General features: G+C 39.7%; 1 protein-coding gene across 4 annotated transcripts in view; it reads right to left on the bottom strand.

Annotated features, from left to right (window-relative positions):
- The window catches only part of MAPRE2 (microtubule associated protein RP/EB family member 2), a 163,162-nt gene that overhangs the window by 112,935 nt on the left and 22,847 nt on the right, over positions 1 to 27,380 (bottom strand). For 3 of the 4 annotated variants that reach the window (XM_089895065.1, XM_022586973.3, XM_089895067.1), the window contains exon 2: positions 23,451 to 23,512. The exons of the other annotated variant lie outside the window; for it this stretch is intronic. Coding sequence is in view for 1 of the 3 variants with exons in the window: in XM_022586973.3 (XP_022442681.1) it covers positions 23,451 to 23,512 (62 nt within the window). In the remaining 2 variants the exon portion in view is untranslated. The remainder of the gene's footprint in view (positions 1 to 23,450; positions 23,513 to 27,380) is intronic. 4 annotated transcript variants of the gene reach the window in all.

The raw sequence follows: 27,380 nt of genomic DNA, 5'->3' as shown, positions 1-27,380 counted from the left end.
TAGAAAACCCCAAAGACTCCACCAAAAAACTGTTAGAACTAATAAATGCAGTAAAGTTGCAGGATACAAAACCAATGTACAAAAACCTGTTGCATTTTTATACACTAATAATGAACTGTTAAGAAAACAATCCCACTACAATTGCATTAAAAATAATAAAGGAATAAATCTAACAAAGTAGGTGAAAGACGTGTACATTGGAAAGTATGATGAAAGAAACTGAAAGAATTAAAGAATACGCAAATAAATGTAAAGATATTCCACGCTCGTGGATTCGAAGAATATTGTTAAAACGTCCATATTATCCAAAGCAATCTGCAGATGCAATGTAATCCCTACCAAACTACCAATGGCATTTTTCCCAGAAATAAATAAACAATCCTAAAATTTGTATGAAACCACAAAAAATCCCAAATAACCAAAGCAGCTTGAGAAACAGGAACAAAGCTGGAGGTACGTGCCCCAATTTCAAACAAGATTACAAAGCTATAGTAATCAAGACAGTATGGTATTGGCATAAAAACAGATTCAAAGATCAGTGGAACAGAATATATAGTCCAGAAATAAACCCATAAATACGCGGTCAATTAATTTATGCAAGGGAGCCAAGAATACACAATAGGGAAAGACACTCTCTTCAATAAATGGTGTTGGGAAAACTGGACAGCCACATGCAAGAGAATGAAACTGGACCACTATCTTATGCTATAAACAAAAATTAACTTAAAATGGTTTAAAGGGACTTCCCTGGTGGCGCTGTGGTTAAGAATCCGCCTGCCAATGCAGGGGATATGGGAAGATCCCACATGCCACGGAGCAAATAAGCCTGTGCGCTACAACTACTGGGCCTGAGCTCTAGAGACCACGAGCCACAACTACTGAAGCCCGCGTGCCTAGAGCCCATGCTCTGCAGCAAGAGAAGCCACCACAATGACAAGACTGTGCACCTCAACGAAGAGTAGCCACCACTCGCCACAACTAGAGAAAGCCCGCGTGCAGTAACCAAGACCCAATGCAGGCACACACATACACACACAAAATTAATTAATCAATTAATTTAAAGAAATGGATTAAAGACTTGAACATAAGACCTGAAACTATAAAACTCTCAGAAGAAAACATAGTCAGTAAGCTCCTTGACATCAGTCTTGGTGGTGATTTTTTGAATTTGACTCCAAAAACAAAGGTAACAAAAGCACAAATAAGTGGGACTGCATCAAGCTAAAAAACTTCTGCACAGGAGAGGAAACCATCCACAAAATGAAAAGGCAACCTACCAAATGGGAGAAAATACTTGCAAATCATACATCTGATAGGGGTTAATAACCAAAATATATAGGGAACTCATACAACTCAATAGGAAAAAAACCAGCAACATGGTTTTTTAAAAATGGGCAGAGGATCTCAATAGACATTTTTCCAAAGAAGACATCCAGATGACCAACAGGTACATGAAAAGCTGCTCAATATCACTAATCATCAGGGAAATACAAATCAAAATCACAGTGAGATATCACTTCACACCTGTTAGAACGGCTATTATAAAAAAATAAGCGTTCGTGAGACTGGAGAAAAGGGAATGCTCATGCACCGTTGGCGGGAAAGTAAGACTGGTGCAGCCACTATGGAAAACAGTAGGGAGTTTCCTCAAAAAATTAAAAATAGAATCACCATATGATCTAGCAATTACACTCTGGGTATTTACCTGAAGGAAACAAAAACACTAACTCGAAAAGATATGTGCACCTCCATATTTACAGCAGCATTATTTACAGTAGCCAAAACATGGAAGCAGCCTGAGTGCTCATCAACAGATGAATGGATAAAGAAAACTGGCTCGCATGAGCATGTGTGTGTGCGTGCGTGCGCGCGCGCACACACACACACACACAAATATTATTCAGCCATAGTGAAGAAGGAAACCTTGCCATTTGCAACAAAACAGATGGACCTTGTGGGCATTACGCTAAGTGAAATAAGTCAGACAGAGAAAGACAAATTCCATATAATCTCAATTATACGTGGAACCCCCCCCCCCGCCAACAAAATGACAAATTCAAACTCATAGACACGAAGAACAGATTGGTGGTTGTCAGAGGTGGGGGGTGAGAGGTGGGTTAAATGGGTGAAGGGGGCCAAAGGGTACAAATTTCCAGTTACAAAATAAGTAAGTGCTGGGGATGTAATGTACAGCACGGTGCCTATAGTTAATAATACTGTATCGTATATTTGAAAGTTGCTAAGAGAGTACATCTTAAAAGTTCTCATCACAAGAAAAATATTTGGAACTGTGTGGTGACGGATGTTAACTAGGCTTACTGTGGTGATCATGTCACAGTGTATACAAATATTGAATTGCTGTGCTGTACACCTGAAACTAGTATGTTATGTCAACGATATCTCAATTAGAACATAAAGTATAGTATAAATTGTACATTTACTATATTTTTTCACAGAAGAGAAGTGAAAAGAGGTCATGGTTTGGATTCATACAGACTTGGATTTGAAACCAGATGCTGGTTCTTAACAAGTTGAGTAACCTTGGACAATTACTTCTCCCAGCCTCAGTTTCTTCATCTGTAATGGGGGTACTAAGATTTACAAAGTAATATTTTGAGATATAAAGCTAGGTTCCCACTTTGTGCACTGGGGCCATAATTTTTTTTGAATTTTATTTTATTTATTTTTTATACAGCAGGTTCTTATTAGGTATCTATTTTATACATATTACTTTATATATGTCAATCCCAATTGCCCAATTCATCCCACCACCACCAACCTCCCAGCCACTTTCCCCCGTTGGTGTCCATACATTTGTTCTCTACATCTGTGTCTCTATTTCTGCCCTGCGAACCAGTTCATCTGTACTGTTTTTCTAGGTTCCACATATATGTGTTAATATACGATATATGTTTTTCTCTTTCTGACTTACTTCACTCTGTATGACAGTTTCTAGATCCATCCACGTCTCTACAAATGACCCAATTTTGTTTGTTTTCATGGCTGAGTAATATTCCATTGTATATATGTACCACATCTTCTTTATCCATTCATCTGTTGATGGACATCTAGATTTCTTCATGACCTGGCTACTGTAAATAGAGTGCTGCAATGAACATTGGGGTGCATGTGTCTTTTTGAATTATGGTTTTCTCAGGGTATATGCCCAGTAGTGGGATTGCTGGGTCATATGGTAATTCTATTAGTTTTTTAAGGAACCTCCATACTGTTCTCCATAGTGACTGTATCAATTTACATTCCCACCAACAGTGCAAGAGGGTTCCCTTTTCTCCACACCCTCTCCAGCATTTATTGTTTGTAGATTTTTTGATGATGCCCATTCTAACTGGTGTGAGGTGATACCTCATTGTAGTTTTGATTTGCATTTCTCTAATAATTAGTGATGTTGAGCAGCTTTTCATGTGCTTCTTGGTCATCTGTATGTCTTTGGAGAAATGTGTAGTTAGGTCTCCTGCCCATTTTTTTTTTTTTTTTTTTTTGTGGTACGCGGGCCTCTCACTGTTGTGGCCTCTCCCGTTGTGGAGCACAGGCTCCAGATGGGCAGGCTCAGTGGCCATGGCTCACAGGCCCAGCCGCTCTGCGGCATGTGGGATCCTCCCGGACCGGGGCACAAACCCATGTCCCCTGCATCGGCAGGCGGACTCTCAACCACTGCACCACCAGGGAAGCCCTCCTGCCCATTTTTTGATTGGGTTGTTTTTTTAATATTGAGCTTCTTGAACTGTTTATATATTTTTGAGATTAATCCTTTGTCCATTGATTCACTTACAAGTATTTTCTCCCATTCTAAGGGTTGTCTTTTCGTCTTGTTTATGGTTTCCTTTGCTGTACAAAAGCTTTGACGTTTCATTAGGTCCCATTTGTTTATTTTTGTTTTTATTTCCATTACTCTAGGAGGCGGATCAAAAAAGGTCTCGCTGTGATTTATGTCAGAGTGTTCTTCCTATGTTTTCCTTGAAGAGTTTTATAGTGTCTGGCCTTACATTTAGGTCTCAAATCTATTTTGAGTTTATTTTTGTGTATGGTGTTAGGGAGTGTTCTAATTTCATTCTTTTACATGTAGCTGTCCAGTTTTCCCAGCACCACTTATTGAAGAGACTGTCTTTTCTCCATTGTATATCCTTGCCTCCTTTGTCATAGATTAGTTGACCATAGGTGTGTGGGTTTGTCCCTCGGTTTTCTATCCTGCTCCATTGATCTATATTTCTGTTTTTGTGCCAGTACCATATTGTCTTGATTAAAGTAGCTTTGTAGTATAGTCTGAAGTCAGGGAGTCTGATTCCTCCAGCTCCGTTTTTTTCCCTCAAGACTGCTTTGGCTATTCGGGGGCTTTTTGGGTCTCCATACAAATTTTAAGATTTTTTGTTCTAGTTCTGTAAAAAATACCACTGGTAATTTGATAGGGAATGCATTGAATCTGTAGATTGCTTTGGGTAGTATAGTCATTTTCACAATATTGATTCTTCCAATCCAAGAACATGGTATATATCTCCATCTGTTGGTATCATCTTTAATTTCTTTCATCAGTGTCTTATAGTTTTCTGAGTACAGGTCTTTCACCTCCTTAGGTAGGTTTATTCCTAGGTATTTTATTCTTTTTGTTGCAATGGTGAATGGGATTGTTTCCCTAATTTCTCTTTCTGATCTTTTGTTATTAGTGTATAGGAATGCAAGAGATTTCTGTGCATTACTTTTGTATCCTGCAACTTTACCAAATTCATTGATTAGCTCTAGCAGTTTTCTGGTGGCATCTTTAGGATTCTCTATGTATAGTATCATGTCATCTACAAACAGTGACAGTTTTAGTTCTTCTTTTCCAATTTGTAACAGCAATCATTTTATTATCTCTTGTTATTCTGGAGGCTGACTGGGCTCGGCTAGGTGGTTGTCACTTATCTCTCACACAATTGTAATTAGAAGGTGGCTGACTACTGAAGTCATCTTAATGCTTCCTCAGTCTCACAACTGGTGGTTGATATTGCCTTTTGGTTGGGACCTCAGCTGGGGCTCTGGCAGAACACCTACACAGACCACTCCTTGTGGCCTGGGCTCCCTCACAGCATGGCGGCTGGGTTCCCAGCACTTTGATCCCTAAAGAGAGGGCAGAAGGGCATGGCAGTTTTAAATCTAGTCTTAGAAGTCACAGACCATAACTTCTGTCATACTTTGCTGGTCAATGCAACCACTGAAATCCATCAAGATTCAAGAGGGGGCTTCCCTGGTGGCGCAGTGGTTGAGAGTCCGCCTGCCGATGCAGGGGACACGGATTCGTGCCCCGGTCTGGGAAGATCCCACATGCTGCGGAGCGGCTAGGCCCATGAGCCATGGCCGCTGAGCCTGCGCGTCCAGAACCTGTGCTCCACAATGGGAGAGGCCACAACAGTGAGAGGCCCGTGTACCGAAAAAAAAAAAAAAAGTAAAGATTCAAGAGGAAGGGATATTGACTTCACTGATATGCTCAGTGGGAGGAATATCAATATTACACTGCAAGGGAAACATGTGGATGTACTGTGGTAGCCAGCTTTGGGAAATGCATTCTGCCGCACACACCCTGCTTCACCTTCTTACTCCCTATTTCTTCAGCATGGGGTTGTTGTAGCAGGAATTCCAGGGAAGAAAAGAATCAGGGCTGAAACGCTAATTTTCAAAATAGACTTTTAATCCCACGGCAAATAGGATAAGCTGAAGACATTAGTGAGCCTCAGAAGTCTGATTTTCAATGATGAAAGGCTTAAGACCCTTGAATGACTCAGAACCTAAAGTTCATGCCATCGGTTATAGGACTCCATGACTAGTTGGAGACAATCGAGGTAGAGGTTGGTGAATATCCCTGAGATGAATCCTGCCCTATGTCCAGCCACACCCCAAGCTGGCTTGGGAATTTACAAATAGAGGGAACCTGTCCTTTTTCATACCTGGAGCCCTGAGGGATGGGAAAGCCACACAAAAGTTCCTGACTCACCACAGCACAAGGAAAGGAGGGGACAGATGTTGGTGAAGGGTTTCGGGTGACACCGATTTTTCTTCAAAGCTGCCCAATATTTCCAGGGAGGGAGGGAGAACACACCTGACCCCGTGCGGTAGTGACAGAAACGTCAGCAGCAAAGAATAGGCCTGTGTACTGACGAGCCAGTTTTCCTGATGGACAGCTGTCATGAGAGCAACTCAAAAAATCAAATCTCCACTCAGGTTTCCAGAAGTACCTCGTAAAAATGTGGTGTGATGTCTACAGTCATCGCCGCCTTCTCTCACTTACTGAAGAAGCAGACCAGAGGCAGAAGCAGAAATTAGGTTGGTGCCATTGGTTTGGACAATTCACAGTGCATTTAACGAGGAAGATTCTCCCCTACTTGGCTCCCTCTCTTTCCGCATCTCCTGCTTGAACAGACTCAAATCCAGCAATCAGTTTTGAATCCTCAGCTTTTTGCCCACCCTTCCTCCCCTTCTCTCTGATTCGGTCACTTACCTGTTCATTTCACAATGTGGCATTTAGGCCCCTCCCACTTCTGACACCCCTACTGTGGACGTTATGCCTGGCTTGAGAGACTCCGGAGGGGTTTCCTTGCTTCCTGATGCTCCTCTCCGTGCTTCTGACATCTCGACACGACATCTACTTTTTCTCCCTTCTTTTCCAAAAGTCTTCAATGGCTCCCTATCACTTTCAGGATGAAAATTCCACGTTTTACTTTTGGCGCTTAAGGCCCTACACAATCTAACTACCCTTAGAAACGTAACCTCCACCACATATGGTAAGAGAGGAATTTAACCTGGTTAACTCTTAACCAGGACTGCTAGTTCTGCCTCCTGGTATCAGCAGAAGAAAAGACTTCCTCTACACGTAATTAGCAGAGAGAAGCACGTAAACGTTCCAATTGTGAGTCCTTTACAAATGTTCCTGTAGAAATAGATTCTTCCATGTGATCATTGTATTGGATTAGGTTCAGTGGGACTGCAAGACCTCTAAGCTACCACTTTAAAATAACTCAGCTTGCTTCATCATAGAGCTCGGAAGAGGAGATCAACTTGGTCAGATGAATTATGATGTAAATGTAACAGTATCTGAGGTGTCCTCGCAGCGTCCCTGTCCATCCAGGACGAGGAGAGAGAGCCAGGAACATTCAGCTACTGCCATCTCATCCTTACAATCTAATCAGATTACATCACTGAAGTCCAAATCACTCTGCTTTCAGCAAATTAAAATATCAGCTGAAAAATTCATAAGGCGATTATTGCTTAGAAGAAATAAAGAATTGTAGGGTTGCTATTTCCTACTGCTGGTTAGAACATTCAAAGTTCCTCAGAGGCTGGATGACAGGTCCAAAGAAAAGGCTCTCCGGCCGGTCACTTACATTTGGACACAACCTGTTAGACAGCAGCCTCACATTCTGCACGCAAAACGCTCAACTCAGGGTGAAGGAAATCATTCCACAAATGGCCTCCTCCCACATTTGCAATATTTGAGGAGAGCTCCTGAAGTCTGGACACAGTGCTGCGGAGCTGAGCCAATAAACTTCACAGCGGTTACGAAACAGCTGCAAATCCATGCTTATGTCATGCTTTGTACAAATACTATATAAAGGACACATTCAGATCAAGAGAAGAAATATGGCTTTGCTAGTGTTAAAGCAAGATGCTTGATTTCACGATGAAGATTTAAGAAGAACCTCCAATGTTTCCTAATTATGTTGTTCTAAAATGTATAGTTAACCTGGATTACTTTTATTTTATTTTCTCCGTTTCCCCTCCTCCAAGCCAAAGAATCATTTACTTCCACCCTTTAAATTCATCACTCTAGCCATTTACAACATGGAGGGAAAAAACCCAACCACAACCCCAAACAAAAAGAATCTGTCCAAACTCTCAGAGCCTCTTCACACTAATTTTACCTGGCAAAAGACAGTGCCTTATAGTGATGAGAGATGCTGCTGTCCATAATATTGTCTGTGGTATAAAGATACTAAATTTACTGAAAAGACATTTTCTTGATTCCTTTCGAATGTCAGGCAAATGTAAGAGCCAACTTTTCTGCATAATTTTACACACGGTTATAATTCTTTCCAAAATGGGAAATGGAGGTTAAGTGAACTTTTGGATCCTGTTTCACAGATCTTAGTAAATTTTATTAATCTTGAGATTCTTGTTTTCATTTGCTGAAGAAAAGCAAGTTATGTAGTTATCAGAACTAAAATATGTTTGTTTGTATAAAATGCTTTGTTCTACTGCAGTCTAAAAAAAGTGGCATTTATAGCCAAAAGCTTTCAACAAAGGATATTCCACGAGTGAGGGATGAGGTCAGGGTGTGAATGAAGGAAGAGGGACGTGAAGAGTTCGTAATTTATGTAAAAACCTTTAGTGAATAGGATCAAGCCCAGGAAGATGCTAAAATTCCAGCTCATGGTAGCAGAGGAAGATTAGAAGCTTATTGAAAACTCAACAAATATTCTGAGTCCTGGGACTTTGAGAACTTCTAATGTAATAAAATGTGAGCACTTTCCCTCTGTCACAGATCAAATCATTGAAAGAGATCTGATCTAACAGTATACACAGTTAGCCTGAAGCATCAATTCTTGGCTGCGTATATGAAAGTTTTGAACAAAAAATGATGTTATTAACTTATTCTTTACTGTAGCCTATAGTGGTTCTTTAGTGTAATATATTTGGCATTTATGATTAAATAAAAAATATTTGGGTTATCATATTCTTATTATGATAAATATTTGACCATATTATAAATATCACCTAATAAAATGCTACATTTTCACCTGTCAACTAGCCTGGAGACATACCACTGGGTAAGAAACAGCAAGGTAATGATAAGTTTAAAAATAAGTATATTATCCTGGGTATCGTTTTGTCAGTAGCTTCAGTGTAGATTACCTTGTAAAGATATTCACGAAGTGTGAAAATATCATATATCTTTGCTTCACCCTTTTTTAAAAAACCTGTCCTATTCAAATATCGCACAACCACCAAATGCTATCAATTCTTCTCAAATTGCCTCAACACTTTTCGTTTGTTTTGGGTTTTTGTTTTGTTTTTTGTTTGTTTGTTTTGTTTCCATCAAATCTGTGTCCCCTGAGAGGCAGAGAAATGTGATAGCTTCTGGGAGTCTTCCTGGCTGAGCTCGTTCCTTCCAATCCATTCTATATATATGAATAGTTATTTGTAGTTTATAAAAGTAATAGGCACACGTTAAGCATCGGAGGACTACACAACGTATAATATTAAATGTGTAGTTAATGTTTTTTTAAACTATGTTTAGCTCTTGTGAGGTTACAATTGTATCTCTAAAAATTCAGCCGTTTTTATTCTTGATTTATCAACATAGTATCTATTTTCTACTATAAAAGAAGTTCGACATACTTCTATTAACTTTCTCCTCTCAATTATTGTTAATATTTAAAGTTGTTCCAGTGGTTACCTTTACAACTTCAAGCAATATCCTTAAAATTTCTTGACTCATTCCAAGGAATATTACTTATTAATTCTTCATTTTATATGTTTCTTCTCAACTTTCCACTTTTATTTATATTTATTTATTTATTTATTTATTTATTTGCGGTACGCGGGCCTCTCACTGTTGTGGCCTCTCCCGTTGCGGAGCACAAGCTCCGGACGCACAGGCTCAGCGGCCACGGCTCACAGGCCTAGCCGCTCCGCGGCACGTGGGATCTTCCCAGACCGGGGCACGAACCTGTGTCCCCTGCATTGGCAGGCGGACTCTCAACCACTGCGCCACCAGGGAAGCCCCTTTCCTAGACATTTTAACAATTTCTTTTTTGGACAGAAGAAATATATACCATCATCTCATGATAAAAAATACTCAGATTCTAAATCTAGATATATATAATAGAATGACTTTTTTTTTCTGTAAGACATTCATCATGGAACCCACTATCTAATTTGGATCAACTGATTTGATATTACTGATGGCATCCTGATGTTTCTTATAATTGGACTCTTCCATTAGTTCCATAATTTTTTGGATGTTAATTTATCCTTTATTTTATTCTCTTGTATTTTCCTGGACTACATCTTCAAGTTGTTTTTTGAGAGGCTAAGAGAAGTATTCAAGGCTTTTCATGTCTGAAAATGTCTATTTGTTCTCATACTTTATTCTTAGTTGGGCTGAGTACAGAACCATGGTTTCAAAACCAATCCCCTCTGAACTTTGAACACATGGTTCCACTGTCTCCCAGTCTCCAGTATTATGTATCGAAGTTTATGCCATTCAGGTGATCACTCTTCTGTGGGTAATGCTCTCATTGTCTGACTTTTCACCCCAGAAGCTCTAAATCTCTTTTATCCTGAACTTTCACCAACACGGGTTTGGGATTTTTATATTTATTTTACTCAATGGTCAGTAGCCTCTCTTAATCTGAATCCTTATGTCTTTATTTCTTTCTCTCCAATGTCTCTACTTTTCCTTTTTTTTTTTTAACATCTTTATTGGGGTATAATTGCTTTACAATGGTGTGTTAGTTTCTGCTTTATAACAAAGTGAATCAGTTATACATATACATATGTCCCCATATCTCTTCCCTCTTGCGTCTCCCTCCCTCCCTATCCCACCCCTCAAGGTGGTCAAAAAGCACCGAGCCGATATCCCTGTGCCATGCGGCTGCTTCCCACTAGCTATCTACCTTACGTTTGTTAGTGTATATATGTCCATGTCTACTTTTCCTTTAAGGACTCTTCTTAACCTTGAACTTCAAGATCACCTTTCCATATCACTAATACTTTTCTTACATTTTCCATCTTCTCATCTTTTGCTCTATACTCCGGAATACTCTTTAGCTACATTCAGGAAGTCTTTCTCTTGATTTTTAGTTTGCAGAAACTCATGTTTTCTAACTGCTTCTTATCCATAGCTACTCTTCTTTTGAAAAGGGGGTAGTGAAGTTTAATAGATGCAATACTTTTCATACTGTCTAAGGATAGTAATTAGATTTTTTTGTTGTTTTCTTCTATCCTCAGAATTATTTTATCTGGATTATAATAATTCTGTGAATGATTTCATCTCTTCTTTTTTCATTTTTCTTTTGATTAAAAAAATTACCTAGCAATATAGTCCTATGTCTTTCTATCTTCTAGAAGTTTGTCAATTTCTGGTCCTCATTCATGTTTCCAGAATTGCCATGCTTTTATTCTTTTTAAATTTTATTTCAAATGAAGATCTGGAGAGAAGGGAAACAACTGTGTAGACTCCCATCTTAAAACTAATTTTTCCATAGAGTATTGCATCATGGTCAATGTTTCCTACTATCTAAAATGTAAAGTTTAAATAACAGTCTGGTATTTGGGAATTGGTGTGGTTAGAGCCCAGCTTGTCTTTCTTCTTAACCCTCCATTTATCACATTAAAGAATCAGTCATCCCCTTACCCCACTGAGAGGGGTTATGCTCTGTTCCCTGTATCTTCTGACTGTTGCCTGCAGTGTCCTTTTTCCTTTTTTTTTTTTTAATGTCATCATATTTTATAAAGGTAGGCTCAGCTCAAAGTCTGCCTCTTCTGAAGTCTTTATGAGCATCCTAAGATGGCCAACATTCGGTATTACTTAAAAACATTTGAGTTCTGTACAAATGATTGTTCTTTGAGCCAGCAATGTCAGTTTTTTCAACCAAAATTTTATCTACTATTGATATTTTTTGGACCCTAAAGTCCAAAATAATTTTACCTAAGTGGGATTAACTTTTAAAAGCAAATGTTTCATGTTTTGATATCTTACTATACAATAAAAATATCAATGTTTTGATGAGATGCAGCTTAAAAACTAGTGCGCCTGAGTTAGGCAATTTTTATTATACATTGTTTTCTTGATCAGGTGGTAAGAGTAGTTGGATATTCTTCTTTCAAGACACCTGTATAGCATTGTTACGGTGTAATTACACAATGTTCCAAGCACTCAGTTAATTTTTTTTTGCCGTACGCGGGCCACTCACTGTTGTGGTCTCTCCCATTGCGGAGCACAGGAGCCGGACGCGCAGGCTCAATGGCCATGGCTCACGGGCGCAGCCCCTCCGCGGCATGTGGGATCTTCCCGGACCGGGGTACGAACCCGTGTCTCCTGCATCGGCAGGCGGACTCTCAACCACTGTGCCACCAGTGAAGCCCATCAGTTCATATTTTTTGACAGACCAAGCAAAGTTTCTAAGCCAGGCACGGGAAAAAGATGCTAATGGTTCAATCCAGCTTATAAGCCAAAGTAATGCTGCGAGAGTGGCATTACCTCACACAAGTCTGAAACATATCTCTCCCCAAGAGCAAAAGTCAAGTCAGAGACACAAGAATCCCATGAGAGAAACTCTACCAGGCAGGTATTATATAGCCTAGTCATTGCCTTGAAAAATAACAGAACAACACCTCAGCAGTTTGAAACGTCATGGTCCAGTAAAGGTTTAACACCGTATTCCAAAGCAGAAGTATGAAGTACTGGAAAATAAAAAATCCTCATGGCCTAGAATTTAGTCCTCTAGGGAGGCACTCTGAGGCTTATTCTAGCCTTGACTGTTCATGTTCCCTAATATAGTTTGATATCAACCTGATCACCTGTGATTCATTTGAAAGGATTTCTTGAAGACTCAAACATGACTAACTTTAGAACAGAGACAAACACGTCAGTGCATGCATTTTAAGCAGAATGATATTTGAGGTAAGGGATGCTGAAAATCTGTTATCCGCAAGTCACTGGGCAACCTGATCCCAAGCCAGTTTTATAGACTATACAGAATTCAAGAAGCATATATTACGTAACTAATGTCTGGGAGAGGGGGTGGTAATTAAAATAGAATGCATCATCTGTTGCTCTTGAGAATATCATGTTTTAGAAGTTAAAAATTACATATGTGAAAAATTTGTTTAAAATCCAAGGTAATATCCAATTAGGAATTCCACAGTATAATAACTATTCATAGGGGATGTGGAAACACACAGATAGGAGACTTCCAGCCAGGGGTATTAACCAACCAATTATGATCTACAAGTTTAAAACCTGCCCAAGTTAGTTTTTATACAGACTCTACACATCAAACAATGGAAGGTTGGAATAATAATGGTAAGTCGACTCTAAATACTATTGTATAGATATTAACACTGTGATCATGAGTATGTGTGGCAGCATAGAAACTGCTCATGACAAAGTGAAATAAAAAGCAGTGTCCTAAAGTATGCACAAGGTATGCTTATAGCTATGTCAAATTATATGAAGGGGGGCATTTGTTAGGGTAGGATCATAGGTGTTTGCTTTTCATGATTTCCACCATTATTTTCAATAGTGGACATTTTGGAAATGCCATAGAAGTAGAAGAAAATATACATGTAAGAGACATGTGAGAAGGCAGGCAGCATTTGAACTCTGGGAGATGTTTGATTAGATGACTGTAGATAATCTAACCTACCTCTCGTAAGATATATCATAAATATATAGAAGTACCAGGAAGCTTGAGACTTTGCCATGATGGTAACTAAGCTGTTGGGATCTGTCTTTATTTCTTGAGTCAGTCCGAATGACTGTACATCTATGACACTAATAGTTGTATTTCTATGGGGGGCGTAAGCTACAATCAACATAACTGAAGTGGTAGGGGGTAGGGAGGGCAGGGAGGAGAGGTGGCACACAGGTACAACTTCTGAGATAATTGGATTAAACACACACACACACACACACGGAATTAAAGTCTGTGAGTACTGCTTGTGGAAATAACTTTGGATTCACACCTGCTTGGATTCGCATCCTGTCTTTACCACTTACTATGTGCCTTGAACAAGCCGGTCATCTCTCTGAAAACTCAATTTTCTCATTTCTAAAAAAGCAGAAACAAGGTTCACAGCGGACATATATGATAACCGAGACATTAATGTGTGAAGTTGCTAGCTGGGTATTTGTACACAGTAGGCATTAAGTTTGTTCTCTCTCCCACACTTTTCTTTGTACACAGGACTCCAGTGTTCAGGTATCAGAGACAAAATTCAGGTAGAAATGAAGGTGACTCTCCCCTAGCAGTAGGTTGTTTTCAGATCTTGCCCCCTCCCCCATGCTTACCCTCACATGGGCCAGCGTCCCTAGGCTATAACCAACTTGATGGCAGGATGAGGCCAGGCCAGAATTGTTTGGCCATCAAAGACCCGAGTGAGTTTCCTGGGTTAGCTCTGCTTGTATGCTGCATTTAAAATTTCTGTACTGTCTAATCTGGCTTCTAGAAATGGACAGTCCAATACAGTACCACTGGCCACATGTGGCTATTTACATTGAATTAAAATAAACTAAAATAAAATAATAAAATCTTCCTTAATCACATAGCCACATCTCAAATATTCAATGGGCACATATGCCTAGTGGCTCCCCAAATAGTTGGTATAGATAGAACATTTTTATCACTGCAGAACATTTAGAACTCTGCTCTGAAGCTGTGGGGTATCAGCGGGAATAAGAAATGTCCTAGGCTTCGTACTCATCATCTTTGTTCATTAATTCTTTGATTTTTTTTAATGACTTTCAGGCCAGAAAAATAAACTTAGAGAGTGAAGCCAGGTAGAAGAAACATATTTCCTGATTAGGGGGCCTCAATATATACAAGCATTCCAGGCACCAGCCTATGAGACATCAATAGCATTCTTTCCACATACCACAGCCCACTTGTAAAGAAAATTGTGATAAGATATGTCAACCTCAGAGTAATTTAAGTGACACTTTTGCTAGCAAAAATGAGTATTTCTTAACCAGATCCTGGTGCTCTATGCATAAGGCAGAAATCTCCTCTAGGGATATACAATTTATTAACGGTTTGCCAAGCAGTTCGGCAGTTTTATTTCTTCACACAATGCAATAGTTCCTGTGGCGCCACCAATGACAGGCAATACAGGTTTGTGAATGGGAGGTGTGACACCAAACTACTCAATAAGCCGTTCAAAGTTTCATTCTGAACCAACCGATTGTTAATTAAGGGTGGCCCCCAACAATCTATTCTGTCAGCAGGGGGCCCTCGTGAGTTAGTTACAATCCCTGTACAAATACAAACTCATAAACCAAACAATCAACAGCTCTTAACCCATTTGGCTCGTGCAACATTTTAAAAAGAAAGAATAAAGCATTTGCCCACTTGAAGGTAAACATATTGTCCTTGAGATCAATTTCACGTTTCCCCAAAAAGGAACCCTTATAAAGTTTTCATCTACTCACCGTACATATGCCTTGTTTGAACTGTTGAACCCTGCTGGGGGTGGTGGGGGGAAAGAGCCACCCTGCCTAGAAGATCAGCACAACTATAAATTCATGCCCTCCACACCTGAGTGGGTGTCAATGCTTCCAGATCATCCTTCTGCTTCCCTACTCAGCACCCTGTCATTATTCACAAACCAGCAATTTCAATACTTTTTCAGTTTCTTTAGATCTCTGACCTTTCCACCTTTCCTCCCTCAGCAGATAGCCTTGTCCTTGACTTCAGAGGGTAACTGAAGCCATTAGACAAGAATTTAAGTTTCCTGCCCCCAAACCTACACATTTACCTGCACGGTAGTCATCTTATTGTGTTTCGGGCTTATTTACAGCTGCCCTCTCCACGCCTCCATTTCCCCCTCACTCCTCAGCTTCCATGCTGGGTTCCACATTGACCACGAGATTGAAATCGTCATCACCGAGATCACTAACAACCTTTTGGTTGCTAAACCAATAGGCACTTTTAGTCATTATCTTACTTAACCTCTGTGGAACATTTGGGTGTATCAATCCTTGGCTTTTGCTCAGTCTTGAAATGCTATTTTCCCTTGGCTTCCATGAGAGCATATACAACTGGTCTTTTCCCCATGTTTCTGGCTAGTCACCATCAGTCTCTCTCTCTCACTGTAGTAAAATACATATAACATAGAACTTACCATCTTAACCACGTAAGTGTAGAGTTCAGTGAAGTGGCTACTCTAGGTACCTCATATAAGTGGAATCATACAGTACTCGTTTTTTTGTGACTGACGTTTCACCTAACATAACGTCCTCAAGGTTCATCCATGTTGTAGCATGTAGCAGAATTACCTTCCATTTTTAAGGCTGAATAATATTCCACTGTATGTATAAACCATATTTGGTTCATCCATTCATCTGTCGATGGACACCTTGGTTGCTTTTGGCTATTGTGAATAATGCTGCTATAATCTACCCCTTAAATATTGCTGATCTTCAAGGTTCTGTTCTCCTTGGACAGTTTTACCTAGATTCACAGCTTACTGCTTACATGCTAGTGACTCCAAAAACTATACTTGTGGTTCATTTTTCCCTCTTTTGGGATTCAGATCCCAAATCTCTATATACATACTCTTGGATGTCATGGGCACCCTCAACACATTTAATACCGAGTTTCTGATTCTTGCCATCGCACTTTCAGTGTTCCCTCAACCCTGTGTTTCCTATCTCAGTAAATACCACTAGAGCTCCCACTTACTTATATCAGGCACCTGGGCATCACCCTCTGCAAACCACAGCACTGCCATTGGCGGAGCTCCCAGGGAAGCCCACTGAACTCCACGGTTGCCAGGTGACTACTTCTTACTTTGACATCCCTGAAGGGGGTCCCGAAGGATAATGAGTGCTTTGGCGAAAGACCCCTCTCCATTAGCCCCCTCTATACGCACCCTGTATTCCCTATAGCCCTTACCTGACTTTTTCTTCTCAGCACTGAAATAGGCTTACCACATAACAAGCACTCAATACACTCCATACACGTGTTGAATGAATGAATTAGACCTTGACCTCTCCCTTACCCATGCTGGCTATTTTGCTTTCTAAACTATACTCAAACCCACCTACTTCTCTCTACCCCAGCTGCCACCATCAGCTAATCTAGATGCTCATTATCATCCTCCACTTTGTGTCTCCACTTCTAATCTCATCCCCTCCCGATCACTTTCATACAGTTGCCAGAGGGACCATCCTAAGATAAAAATGATAGAAGTTTTACTTCTCTACTTAAAACACCTCAACCATCACTTTCAGGATAACAACTCAAAGTTCTTCACTGGCCTCACAAGGCCCTTCCTGATCTGCTTGTCCATCCAACCCTCCTTCTGACTACTACCTTGATGCTGCAGCTCGTTACTGAATGTCTTTCAATTGTGCTAAAATGTCATATGCTTCTCTTATCTTCTTTCCAGGTCTTTGAAGATGCTACTCCTTCTGCCCAAACAACCTCTCGTTCCCTGCAGTCCCCCTCTCCCCAACACCTGCTAGCTCCTCCTTTTTCTTTGGGTCTTAGATGAGATGTCATTGCCTCTTGGAAGCCCCATCTGACCTCCCTGCACCAGTCGTGGCTTTGCTGTCACTGCTAGGAGGATCACAGGATGCCATGGGAGCCCCTACCATAGCCGTTAGCACCCTGTAGAGGAAGTTGCCTGTCTTATTAGTGTCCGCTATGGTGGGCCATAGCTCCATCAGGGTTGAGACCCTGACTTTCTTGCCCAAAACATACCCTCAGCACCTTGCATGGTGATGGGGCCATGGTAGAAGCTTCATATTTAATATGTAATCCTCCAAAAATAATTTGACTTGGGACATTTCAAACATCCAGAAAAGTAGAAAAAATTGTATAATAGCATAATGTACACCATACCCACCAGCTATGTTCTGTAGTTAACATTTAGCCATATTTTCTTCATCTAATTATCTTTCTCTCTTTGACAAATCATTTTGAAATAAGTCATGGAGAAAATGAATGAATTCTAAGTCTCACCAACATGTTCACAGACCATATAAAATAAGCTACTGAAGAAAAGGATAAAGAACCACGAAAAAAAACCTTTAAGTCTCTACTTAACTGTAGTCCAGTGAAATTCAGAAATGAGAACATTAAGCTGTGCACCAGATACTTTTTTATGAATGTACTCTCACTCCATCATTTAATTCTCATGAGTCTTACAAGGTCACCTCATTAATAAACAAAAGGAAATCTGTCAAGAACCTGTAGCTCCAGGAGGTAAAGGAGAAAGAAAATAAACATTTGCTGAGTGCCCATAATGGATCCAACACTTAACGTTACTGCCAATTATTCTCACAACAAACTCAAGATGTAAAAACTCAGTGAGGTCAAGTTATTTGCCCAGAATCTAAGGGAGGTAAATGGCTGATGCAGGAATTTGTTCCAAGTTCTCTCCCTTTCTACCACTATCCATTACTTTTAAAATTAAAAATATTTACTTTAAAATTATTGTTTGCTGTGGTCCGAGAGGGGTAAAACACATATTGCTTCTACAGGCACAAGGAACGCTTAGGCTAACCCTTTTTAGTTCTTTTTACGTCGGTGGTATAGATGAGGCAGAAGAAATTACAGCGGTGAATATGGCACAAGAGCATGTGAGAGTCAGAAGCCAGGGTTCTGGTGCCGTGGCATTGTCACCAAATGTCTGACACTAGGCTAGTCACCCAGCTCTCTTCACAAAGAACGTGCATCTGTCAGATGAGTGAGTTGGATTGGATTATTACTGAGGTTCCTTCCAGCTGTTAGAAAACAAAACACCCATGAAACCCTGTACTTCTTAGTGCTTTGCTTCAGTCATCAGCTGGTGAGGGCCAGGATGTAGGTCTTGCTGATCCCAGCCTTAGGCTCTGTGCATTCTCAGTTAATATGCCCACTGGGGGAACCAGCTGTAAATGTAGGCCACTTTTAATTGGAATGTTGGTCAGTACAACTAGAGTAACCTTCAAACTTCCAGAAGCAGATCTCCCACGGATTCTGACCCAATAACTGATGGTGAAGACAGTGCCAAAGGAGGAGCCAGGGAAAAGCTCCTCTTCAAAGAAAACCCTGGCTTCATCCCTACCTCCATGTGTATCCTCTGCTAGATAAGCCATCCCACCGATCACACTTACAATTTTATTTTTAAAGGCTGTCTACTCCACTAGAGAGTAAGCTTTGAGAGCTCTGTCTGTTCCCCTTTATATCCCGAGCTTGTAGCACAGGACTTGGCATGTAGTTGTCAATCAAGACACGCTTATGGAATGAAGGGCAAATCTCACCATCTCCAAGCATCCCAATCCAATTTACCTTCAAAGTTTGGCTCAGATGCCATTTCTACCTCCCCTCACCCCTCCCAAACGCCTTCATATTTTAACTATATTTCTCCTATGGTGTGTCTCATCTTGTGTATTTTATTACAGTTATCTACTAGGTATCTTAGCTCCCCAGTAAGGTCAAAATCAGACAGAAGCTATCTTCTGCTCACCATTAAAATCTTACAATACACAGTTCATAGTAGGCACTCAATAAATGTTTGTGGAAGGAGCACATCATTTATATATTGATACATATACGTTTACATATACACACACACACAAAGTAATTGGCACAGTTCTTTACATATAGAAGACATTCAATAAATATTATTGAATAAATTAAGTGCTACTTCTCACAAAGTTGTGGTGAGCCTAATACCCTCAAACTGTAAACACTTGTAAAGTACTCCAAACCTTTTAAGAAAAGATGTGGGGGGCTTCCCTGGTGATACCCAGGTGGTTGGGAATCCACCTGCCAATGCCAGGGGACACAGGTTCGAGCCCTGGTCCGGAAAGATCCCACATGCCACGGAGCAACTAAAGCCTGTGTGCCACAACTACTGAGCCTGCACCCTAGAGCCCGCGAGCCACAACTACTGAAGCCCGCGTGCCTAGAGCCCGTGCTCTGCAACAAGAGAAGCCATTGCAATGAGAAGCCTGCGCACCGCAATGAAGAGTAGCCCCGGCTAACCGCAACTAGAGAAAGCCCGCGCACAGCAACAAAGACCCAACGCAGCCAAAAATAAAATAAATTAAAAAAAAAACAACACGTGGTAAACTAGATTAAAAGTCATACAAATGGTCATAGCCTTGGATAATAATCTTCTGGGATTTTGTCCTAAGGAAATAAACAAAACCAAAGAAAAAACAAACAACTAAACTGAACCAACCAAAACAATAACAAAGTCTACAAAAAACGTAGTATAGCATTTTTTTTTTTTTTAGTATAGCATTTTTTAGTGAAAAATTAGAAGATATTTTATGGCACGTTGATACAACATAATACTATTCTAATGATTGTTCTGATGACTCATGAAAGATGCTTGTGATTAATATCAAATAAAACACAAACATTCACATGTGCTATGTTATCCACTATAGAAAAACAGGAATACTTAAGGGAATAGCAAATATGCAAAAAAAAAAAGAAAGAAAAAAAAGAAAGAAAAATAGTTATTTTGGGGTGGTATTGTTATGGGTGATTTTTTTCCCCTAAAGTTTCCTTTAAATTTATTATTTTTATAATAAAAATTCTGGTAGAATCAACATAAAAGTTTCCTTAATGTGGCTGTATTTCCTATAGACAGTTATTTAGTGAGGACCAAAGCATAAATTACAATGTCTGTTAATAGCTATCGCTCCAGTATTTGACACTAGGACTCAAGTGATACCTGAGTAGGGATGCTGTTCTGTGTCATGAGGTACAAAGCACAGGCACGGTGTGCAGGCGCAGGAACAGATTTGGACGAGAAGAAAGCAGTTAGACCCAGCAAAGGAATCTCAGGAACCACACAACTGATGATGAAATTGTTCACTCAAGGAAACTATTAATACTAGCTTCTGAGAGGGTTAAATGAGGAGGCTGCAACCCAGAAGGGATATGAAGAGAAGGGAGAAGAATGAAGGATGGCCGTCTTCTTGGTTCCCCACCATCTATTTCCTTACTGTCTACTATCTGAGACAAGGCTGTAAACCCTGCCAGCCAAATGCCGCTGGCTCCCTGTTTTTTGTAAATAAAGTTTTATTGGAAGCCAGCCAAACCCATTCATTTATGTTTTCACGCTACAATGAATTGAATAGCTGTGACAGAGACTGTACGACCAACAAAGCAGAAAACTATTTACTATGTGGCTCTTTACAGAAAAAGAATTTGTCCCATAGCCCCATATATATAAGGAGGTTTATACACAGACACCTAATTTAGATATCAGGCCATCTTTTTCTATTACTTTTTCTTCAAACATGCCAGCTTGGAAGATAAATTATACAATCACCTTATTATCCAGACAGAATTTTGAGGGTGAAAGGGGGTGGTAAAGATGATATTCCAGGACAGCAGAAGTTAACTAGGACTGTCCTGGACACCAGATATATAGGCCCCCTCCTAGGGCACACGAGTGGGTTTCAAAGGGCACTCAGTGCCTGTCCAGGGACTGCTTTTTTTTTTTTAATGAAGTATAGTTGATTTACAATGTTGTGTTAATTTCTGTTGTACATCAAAATGATTCAATTATACATATATATATACACATCCTTTTTCAAAAATATTCTTTTGCATTATGGTTCATCATAGGATTTTTTTTTTTTTCTTTTTGCGGTACGCGGGCCTCTCACTGTTGTGGCCTCTCCCCTTTCGGAGCACAGGCTCCAGATGCGCAGGCTCAGCAGCCATGGCTCACGGGCCCAGCCGCTCCGCAGCATGTGGGATCTTCCCGGACTGGGGCACGAACCCGTGTCCCCTGCATCGGCAGGCGGACTCTCAACCACTGCGCCACCAGGGAAGCCCCATCATAGGATATTGAATATAGTTTCTCATGCTATATAGTAGGACCTTGTTTATCCATTCTGTATATAATAGCTTACATCTGCTAATCCCAACCTCCCACCCCATCCCTCCTCCAACCCCCTCCCTCTTGGCAACCACAAGTCTGTTCTCTATATCCATGAGTCTGTTTCTGTTTCATAGATAGGTTCATTTGTGTCATATTTTAGATTCCACATATAAGTGATATCATATGATATTCATCTTTCTCTTTCTGACTTACTTCACTTAGTATGATAATCTCTAGTTGCATCCATGTTGCTGCAAATGGCATTATTTCATTCTTTTTATGGCTGAGTAGTATTCCATTGTAAATATAATACATACTACATCTTCTTTATCCATTCATCTGATGATGGACATTTAGGGCGTCTCCATGTCCTGGCTATTGTGAACAGTGCTGCTATGAACTTAGGGGCTCATGTATCTTTTTGAATTATAGTTTTGTCTGGAAATATGCCCAGGAGTGGGATTGCTGGATCATATGGTAATTCTCTTTTTAGTTTTCTGAGGAACCTTCGTACTGTTTTCCATAGTGCAGCCACTTACATTCCCATCAACAGTGTCTGAGGGTTCTGTTCAGGGACTGCTTTTATGTGCACATGGAAAGCTCAGGCGGCTCCTCTTATTGGTTCTTCCTATTTCAATTGCCCTCAGATGCCTCTCTACTTCCTTCCCTCTGTCTCAGCTCTGTCCTAAGGCCAGTTCTGATTGTTGAAGAGGGCAGCTCTTTGGGCACCACTCAGGGTACATACAGCATCTCTACTTTCCTTAGAGCAAAAGGGACAAAGTTTACTCATCCTATTTAAATAAACCTTAATTATTTCAAATCATTACAAATAAGAATTTTGTACCTGTAAATTTCACTTGGTTTAATATCTAGGCAACTCCTTAAAATTCTACTCTTCTTAAGAATTTTCGGTTTCTCTTCTCAAATGATTCATTTAAAAATGACCATCAATCATAGCATTTATCACAAAGAGACCCCAAGACAAATATGGTATATTACCCATTGATTTGAGCTTTTAAGACTCACCAATACTGTTTGGAGAATTACTGAAGAATGAAGTTTCTAATTTTATCCTTCCAGAATGATAAACAAAAGAAAACAACACATACCCCCCACACACCTATTTTCCCCCAGTAAACATTTTGATGCTGTGGGCAAAAAGTAAAACAAAAGATGTTTAGAACATCCTTAATGAAATCTAGGACTTTACACTTTGTGAGACTATTCTCGGTGTGAACAATAAATAGCTCAAATCTTTGAAACCTCACTCGATGGCTTTCCAAATATTGCCATCTGGTGGAATTTCAGTTAATTGTTCCTTTGTTCTAGTGAGCTCCTGGAATAGTAGATGGAACACCAGTGGGAAACAACAGAAGGTCAAATGATTTTGTCTCAAACACAAATCCCAAACTGAAAAAATGAGGCTTCCTGAGCTTTCATCTCCTTTAAGACGCCCACCTCTACTGTAAAGTCAACAGAGAAGTTGTCTGGATTTTTAACAAATAATCCCTTCTTCATAATTAGAAATGTCATGAGGTCATTTGACTATATCTTAAAATTCTCTCACTTCACTTCTCACCAATAAGATCTCCAAAGTTAAACTTTAAGTGGCTTGAGCATTTTTAGAGGAATTGCGGATAACAGTTAATTAGCCCTTAGTACATACGGGAAATGGAATGTAGTTTGAAAAACAATGTTTTAATGAAGCATGTTTACTCGAATACTCGCTTTAACTGTATAATGGAATTTTGAAAATAAATTTGTTACAAAGGCATTAATAATACACACTCCAATTTAATCTGTAAACAGGGAGTCATGCAACATAATTTACGTTGAAATCTTACCTTGAGCATCCAGGCTCTCTCCCTGGCTGTCGAGATGAAATGTTCCTCTGAGAAACAGGATACTGGGATCGTAAAAATGAAAAGAAAAAAGGCATTTACTGTGCTGAAAACATCAGAGCAAAGGGTTGTTTAGTTCATTGGGTGTGGCCAGCAATGGAAGAGAAAATTAAAAAGCACACATCCAAATTCGGTTGACTTTATCATATGAGAGAGTAACTCAGCCAAACAATAGGGTTGTCAGCTACATTATTATATCAGTTCTTGGGTTGATTAATCATAGTTTGAGAGTATTTAGATAATGTCAGTCCTATGAAGAGAATTTTTTTTACCCTCCCCCCCATAGCCTCATGTGATGAGAATCATGTGTTAGCAGATAACCCAAGGAACCAATGCCCCCAGTGAGGTATCAAACGCCAACGTCAATTAAAGTATTGACTTCCCCAAACTTGGGTTAATCTGCAGACTTTATATCTAGTATCAACACAGGCTTATTCTTCTAGTTAAAAGATGTGTTTAGGGACTTCCCTGGTGGCACAGTGGTTAAGACTCCGTGCTCCCAAGGTGGGGGGCCCGGGTTTGATGCCTGGTCAGGGAACTTGATCCCACATGCATGCTGCAACTAAGGAGCCCACGTACCGCAACTAAGGAGCCTGCATGGCGCAACTAAGACCCGGCGCAACCAAATAAATAAATATTTTTAAAAAGATGTGCTTAATTTTAACAGGACAAGCATTGCCAGGATCAAACTTCAAAATATATACACCATCAAGGAATTATTTACTTTCTTTATATGAATTTGCTATTTATCTTCAAAACATGCTCTGACTAAATGATAAGACAATAAATTGATGAAGGACAGGTCCAATTCCAGAGGTTGAGACATGTGTGTGAGCTGTGGGTTTTGAGGGGCCCAGGTTGGGGGTGGGGTGGATGATAACTGGGGAGGCTGCTTGTGGCTCATACAGTTGCTCCTAAAAAGGACCCGAGATACAGATGTGTGTGAGCCTTAGTGGTCTTCCCACCACACCCAAGAAACAGACTAGAAATGACCCCTCTCCACCTGCCACCTAAGCCCTCACCCTGCACATTGCTCTTCTGTGTTTTCTGTAAATGGCCATTTCAGAAATGCCTTTGGTGCTTGTTTAGTTTAACATCAATTGTATAAAAATAAAGTATTTGTGGCAGATCCAACACAATGTGATTAATCCCAGACATAGTTCTGGAGATGCCACTGGGAGAAAGATTTTAAGAAAGGGAAGAGGGAGGCATTATATATATATATATTTTTTTTCTTTTAATAAGAGAAAGAGGAGATGGTGAAAGGAAATAAAAGCAAATAACAAAATGTAAGTGCTGAGAGAATAAACAAAGGTGATAGCTGAATTTTCAATGTTATACCATTCAATAAGGGAGTTCAAAAGTAATTCGTAGAATTTGGCTTGTATAAAAATCAGAAAATTTAACGTGGATGGTTTCAAGAACTGACCTCGGATAAGCTGACAATTTTTTCCCTTCAGACAGAACAGGTAGAATTTCTTCACATATTTTACAGAATTTAATTTTATGAGTGTTTCATATTTTCCCCATAATTTAATGAGAGTTGATCATATTAAAAAAATCAGGTTTAAAAAAATCTGTTCCCATCCATGTCAGTTTCTTTTCCTAAGTCCATCTTTGAGATATTTTAACTGAATCAGAATAAAATTTTCATTTGCCCTCTTTACTTAACTAGTACCAGTAGCTACGTTACTAGGCGAAGTGTTGGCTACCAAGCTAGGAAGCAAGAGTATAAGGTTCCTAGTTTATCTGTAAACCAGATAATTAGCCCTTAGAAAATTCGGGACCAGCTGTATACAACTGGTCTTTTCTGTTCTGACAACAAGAGCCCGTTGCTAACATTCTCAACAGCTGCAATGGATCAGTTTGGAGAAAAATGAGACCATTTATTGCCTGCACAAGTCATTTGACATATTTTATCTAATTTAATACTCAAAACCATCTTATTACAAATGAAAAAACAGAGGCTCAGAGCAGTGGAGCAGTTTCCCAATATCATGCAGCTCAACTAACAAGTTCTAATTGAGTCTGATGGACTCTGCTGTTTTGTCCACACAACACCACGTTAAAAGCCAGGCCTCTGACATTGATTCGAGACACCTGGAGAGCTCTTGGTCTACTCCTGGGATGTGGTAGGTGCTCAATAATGCACGGCCTTGTGAGGGTGGAGGTCTAGGGTCCCCACTGGTGGGGATGGCAGGGAAGGCAAACAGTGTTTTCTGTGCTGCCTGGCATAAGCAGAGCAGTTATTGTCTCTAAGTTTCACACTTTTTAAAAAGATGAACTCAAAATAGGTCACTATGTAAATGTGAAATGCAGAACTATGAAACTTTTAGAAAAAATTAAAACAGGAGAAAAGCTTTGGGATCTAGGGCCTGACAAAGAGTTTTAAGTTTTTGACAACAAAAAACACAATCCATACAAGGAAAAAATGGATAAATTGGACTTCATCAAAATTAAGAACTGTTGTCCATCGGGTGTAAATATAAGGTGTAATTAGGAGAAAATATTTGCAGACCACATATCTGACAAAGGACAAGTATCTAGAATAAGTTAAGAACCCTCAAAACTCAGCTAAAAAAACCAAACAATTAGGAAATGGGCAAAAGACACTGACAGACATTTCACTGAGGAGGATATACAGATAGCAGATGAAATGATATTCAATGTCATTAGCCATTAGGTAAGTGAAAAAAACAAAACCATAATGAGATATCACTAGACATTTATCAGAAGGGCCAAAATAAGGACAAGTAACAATCTGAAATTCTGATGAAGATGAGAAGAAACTAGACCATTCATATATTGCTTGTGAGAATATAAAATGGTTCAGCTACCCTAGAAAACATTTGACTGTTGTAAGAAACAAAAGAAAACAAAACCAAAAATGAAACATGCAACTACCATACAACCCACCAACGATACTCTTGGCATTTTTCCAGAAAAGTTAAAACTTTTCTTTATTAGCAGATTTATTCATAGTAGCCAAAATTGAGACAACACTGATGTCCTTTCACAGGTTAATGGTTAAACAAACCAGTATATCCATAAAATGGAATGCTACTAGTCAATTAAAAAAAGAACTACTGATACCTGCAAACTCCTGGATCAATCTCCAGAGACTTACACTGAGTGAAAAAAGCCAATCCATAGGTTAGATACTGTATGATTCCATTTAGCTAACATTCTTGAAATTAGAAAACTACAGAAAGGGAGCAGAGGCTAGTGGTTGCCAGGGGTTGAGGAGGGAGTCAGGGCTGGAAGGAAGAGGCTGTGATTATAAAAGGGCAACACTAGGTACCTTTGTGGTGACAGAAACATTCTGTACCTTGCACATGTATCAATGTCAATTACCTGGTTGTGACCCTGTACGTAGAGCTTCCAGATGTTACCATCGAGGGGGAAAATGAGCAGAGGGTACAGAGGTCTCTCTGTATTGTTTCTTATAGCTACATGTTAACGTACAATTGTTTCAAATTAAAAAGTTTAACTTAAAAAAAAATCAGGAGATTGGACAGCAACTAGAATTGAGCAAGATACCTCCTTTCTTTTTGGGTTTTTTTCTAACTTTTTCAGAGAAGAACAAAAGCCCCAAGGCAGTGGACCAGTTGGGTCAGGAATTTGTTCCATGTTGCGCAGATCCGAGAAAAATAATCTCTCACCCACAACCTTAGCATTCAGGACTCATGCCAAGCATTCGCTGTCCAGTCTTGCCTGTCTTGGAATCTTCTCTGCTGTTATGCTCTCTTGCTCCTACATTTACCTTCCCAACCTTAAAATTCAAAATACTGACACAAATACACACACCCAAAACCAGAAATGACTTCTAAATGGCAGTGTGATACACTCTGCATTTTGGAACCCATCTCTTAT

This window comes from Delphinapterus leucas, chromosome 14 (genome assembly GCF_059928025.1).
Source record: "Delphinapterus leucas isolate spDelLeu-1000000601 "Yukka" chromosome 14, BTC_Dleu_Yukka2, whole genome shotgun sequence".
NCBI lineage: Eukaryota > Metazoa > Chordata > Mammalia > Artiodactyla > Monodontidae > Delphinapterus > Delphinapterus leucas.
The sequence above is the reverse complement of the archived record's forward strand: the minus strand, read 5'-3'. Positions and strand labels throughout refer to the sequence as shown.